Raw genomic sequence first — 4,158 nt, 5'->3', positions numbered from 1 at the left:
AACCTTCAAAATATATAACTATATAAAACATACTGAAATATTACATGCAGACATAAAAAGTTGTGTAAAGGCTGGTTTATCAGTGTTTTCCCATTGCTGATATTCACCTATCACAAATTAACTTGCATGTGTATTACTGATTGTTGTTTTTGAGTTAATCCCCTCGGTTTACATGTCAATAACCTCTAAAATGTGTTTAAATCTATAGTAATTACAAACCAATTGAATTTGGTTGTCCTCCAACTGCACCACTACCACAACTTATTTCAACAGAAGTGTATGATGTGTCTGATGTGTCGAAACCACCGTCAATTCCTTCAACCATTGTTTTTGTGAAGGTTCCAATAATCTAATTCAATAATTAAATTTTAAAAGTTATAGTTTGTATTTATTAGGGAGTAAGCTCATATGATTGGTCAATAAGGTACAAAATCACTGTCATGTAACATTCATCATCAAAACATACTAAATAAACAGTTGTACTGATACACCAGTATTGGAAAATCATATACATGATACATGATATAGAAATTGTTGTTTATAAGTAAAATTTGCAAAAGAAAGCATGAAATATTGCCTTCAATTTGAATTTTCAAATTCAAGGAAATAAATTTAGGCATACTATAAATAACTTGCAAATTGTGAAAGCGTTTTTGAGTTATTGTCCGAAAAGTTGATGACGGACTGACAAAAAGACAATGGTATACCATAACTAGATAAGTCTCATGGGCAATCATACCTAATCTTCTTATATATATATATGTGTGTACTCACATTTTTTCCCCATGCTTTTAATGTATCCTCTAGTGGTGGTCCTCCACCAGTTTTGTTCACTACCTGGAGTCTGGCAACCTCCTTCTTCTTTGCCAGGCTTTGTATGTCCTGCCATCTTTTTTTAATGTCAGACACATCTCGTTTTATGGCCGAAGATTTTACAGAGTTAACACTGGAAATCAATTCAAGATGTGGTTTAAAATGAACAAAAAGCATGTTTCCTGTACTATCTAATATTTTATACATGATAATTTATGACTAGTAATACATTTAAAAAAAAAAATTAGGATTCTTCTACAGATGTCCAGGGGAAAAGCCATTATTCTCCAGTTATGTATAAGGCAAACAATATCACGGGTGTGATAGTGAGCAATGTAAGTAAGAAAGTAAATTTTATTCAGAGTCGGCATATACATGTATATATGTTACAGTAAATAGGTGAAATTAGGAATTACACGTAATTACTAAACATTTCAGTAAATACCTGTAATCACTAGCCAATTTAGTAATTACATGTATTTACTAGTTGATTCAGTGATTACTGGTATTTACTGACTTGATTTTTTTGTTTTAAAATTAAAGACATAATTCAAGATACCAAACAAGAAAGTAAAGGGATAGGGATTTTTAGGGCTTAGACTTAAGGATTTAGGAATGTAAGGCACATAAAAAGTGCATACTCTTTAGAGTTTGTGAATCGAAACTGGAAAATGGTGGTTTAATACGTTTTGAAACTCCTTAAAAATCGGCATGCAAGACATTGATATCAATCCCAAATTTAGACGGACATTTGTGGGAAGTTTGAAGTGATATTGATTTGAAAATTGGTAAAAAGTTTTATCCAGACAAGATAGATGAAGTTCGAATTTTGTTTCAGGCTGATGATTTTGTGCAGAGTTGTGGTCCTTGAACTTTGAAAATTAACTCCACACTTACCCTTTATGCTTGAAACATATTGATTTCAGAATTGGTATTAAGTTGACAAATTGCAGATCAAGTTCAAATTTTGTTTATATCTGATGATTTTCTACATAACTTATATATTCATTTTGTGGCATATATGACCACAAAAAGCAATTTAAAGCAAACACTGATATACATTATAACTCAAAAATATAAATCATGATTGATGAATAAATTGAGTTAAAAAAATCAGGTGAGCGATTCAGGATCTTGAGAGCCTATTGTTTATATTAATTTTTCTTTTCAAGTTGCCCAATGACAAAAGTTAAATACCTTTTTCTAAATAGTTCATCAGTTTTCCTAGTTTCTCGTTTTTATATAGGGAGACTGTTCTTTTTCCCATTTGAATGGTTTTACACTAGTATTTTTGGGAGGCTTTTGTAGCTTGCTGTTCGGTGTGAGTCAAGGCTAAGTATTGAAGGCCATACCTTGACATACAATGTTTTACTTAAAAAAAATATGTTACTTGAATTGAGAGTTTTCTCATTTGCATTCCTACCACATCGTCCTATATCTATTAACTATAAAATTGAGAACGGAAATGAGGAATGTGTCAAAGCGACAGCAATGACTTCTTCTGTCGGATATTTGTGATTAATCTAATCTTTTTGTGGATTGAATAAGTCAACTTAAAATTTCACCTCTTTTGTTGACATTATTTTCACTTTTGTCGAGCATGCATGTGACTTTTATCGCAAAAACGCGAGACATAGCGAACCAACTTATGTTCGGTCATCAGCGGCTAAATTTTAATAACTTTCTTAAATTATCCTGGATTTCTACCAAACTTGAACAGAAGCTTGTTTATGATCATAAGACAAATATAAAGAAGTAAATAAATCATGTACAAATGAAATCCTTTTTTTCCCGCATTTTATTATACATGTTATAATTAACTTGTTTGTAGTTTTCATGCCATTTAACATTAATTTTTCACTATGACTGGGTTTCCACCAAACTTGGACAGAAGCTTGTTTATGATCATAAGATAATATCTTGAAGTAAAGTTTGTAAAATAATACTTTTATCGTATATCACTTATAGCTGATCTTAGTTTTTTCCAAGTTAACATTAATTAACATTCAAAGAGGTCAAATTATTAACTTGCAAATGCACAACTCATCAACCATGTTTCTCAGCATATTTAACAAAATAAAACCAGTGAGATTGCCTGCTAAAAGGGAATTCTAATTTCATTATAATTCATGACGTAACTACACAAAAATCGTATTTAATTTGCTATATATTTTGTAGCTTATATGCACCAATAACAAAAAAGAACATTTTAGGTTTATCACTTTCGAAGAGTATTCACTGATCTTCTAGTAGGTATTACCATAACTTTTGATCAGCTGACCATTTTACAACATTGTTTAAACAGTTAGTAAATAGGTGTAAAAAATCATTTAAAAATTAGTAATTACTGGTAATAACTGGGCAGTTTTAGGAATTACTTGTATTTACTAAGTGCATCGGGACTTACATGTAATTCCTAAATTTTAGTAATTACATGTAATTCCTAATTTCACCTATTTGCTGTAACATATACATAATAACAGACAAAACGAGAGCTCTGGTGAGCTATTTAAACGACTATAATAATAATAAAGGTACGATAAAAAAAGACACAGAAAGTAAGCTTTGGCAGGTTTAATTTATATGCGAGTATTCTTGAAATCACTGTTTCTATTATTTGTGTGTAATAAATATGACAAATGATTTTAAATGGGATCTGAAATCATTGGAGTAAATAGTTTAATTGAAAATGTACATGTACCTATCAGTTATCTCTGCATAGCATTTGTTTTTAGCATCATTATAAACAGTCATACTGAACTTCCCTTTTATCAATCTAATATTGGCAGCAATACCATCAGTTAGAGCATATAGCTCACTTTCTGTCCAATTTGGCTTTCTCTTCTTTTCATTTGCCATTTTGGAAAGTTTAAACAGCAGACGACATCCTGACAGTTCTCTTTGTACAACATGTCTAATAATTTGGTCTAACCTTATTTATCAAATGGGACCCATAAGTTAATGTTCACAACGGTACACAGACGATATAAAAGCCGATCTATAAATATTTCGAGCAGACGTTGTCAGTGCGGTTTCACATTTATAAATTATTTTCATTTATACATTTCTGTGAATGGAGCTCGGAAGTTGGAACTGGAAAATAATTAAAAAACAGGGAGAGTCATGCATGTATCACGATATCGACATACTTTTGTACATACATCAGAAAAAAGTATACATTTAGGGTTGGTTGTTGAATCCAATAGCAATATACTTACTTAAACAGTACCTAATACCTTGTCCGTGTGCTGCCATTTTAGATTGAAGTGATAATCGGAAGTCGTCATTGCGGATGTGAAACGAAAGTAAAACAAGGTTGCTATGCGTAGTCGTAAGTTTTTACTT

At 31.1% G+C, this 4,158-nt stretch overlaps 1 protein-coding gene across 1 annotated transcript; it reads right to left on the bottom strand.

The window, feature by feature from the left end:
- Positions 1-211: 211 nt before the first annotated feature.
- LOC139484229 (uncharacterized) lies at positions 212-3,672 on the bottom strand. Its single transcript, XM_071267962.1, has 3 exons — positions 3,515-3,672; positions 775-946; positions 212-349 (listed from the first exon to the last, which is right to left on the bottom strand). The coding sequence occupies exons 1-3, from the start codon at positions 3,670-3,672 to the stop codon at positions 212-214; spliced, it is 468 nt and encodes a 155-aa protein (XP_071124063.1).
- Positions 3,673-4,158: the final 486 nt, after the last annotated feature.

This window comes from Mytilus edulis, chromosome 8, assembly GCF_963676685.1.
Source record: "Mytilus edulis chromosome 8, xbMytEdul2.2, whole genome shotgun sequence".
Lineage (NCBI taxonomy): Eukaryota > Metazoa > Mollusca > Bivalvia > Mytilida > Mytilidae > Mytilus > Mytilus edulis.
The sequence above is the reverse complement of the archived record's forward strand: the minus strand, read 5'-3'. Positions and strand labels throughout refer to the sequence as shown.

Bases quoted from the DNA above. Each gene is read 5' to 3' on its own strand.
- LOC139484229 (XM_071267962.1), bottom strand. From the start codon at position 3,672: ATGGCAAATGAAAAGAAGAGAAAGCCAAATTGGACAGAAAGTGAGCTA. The intron at 947-3,514 runs GTACATGTACAT...ATTGATTTCCAG, and splicing joins TATGCAGAGATAACTGATAG to TGTTAACTCTGTAAAATCTT. The intron at 350-774 runs GTGAGTACACAC...TTATTGAATTAG, and splicing joins TAAAAGCATGGGGAAAAAAT to ATTATTGGAACCTTCACAAA.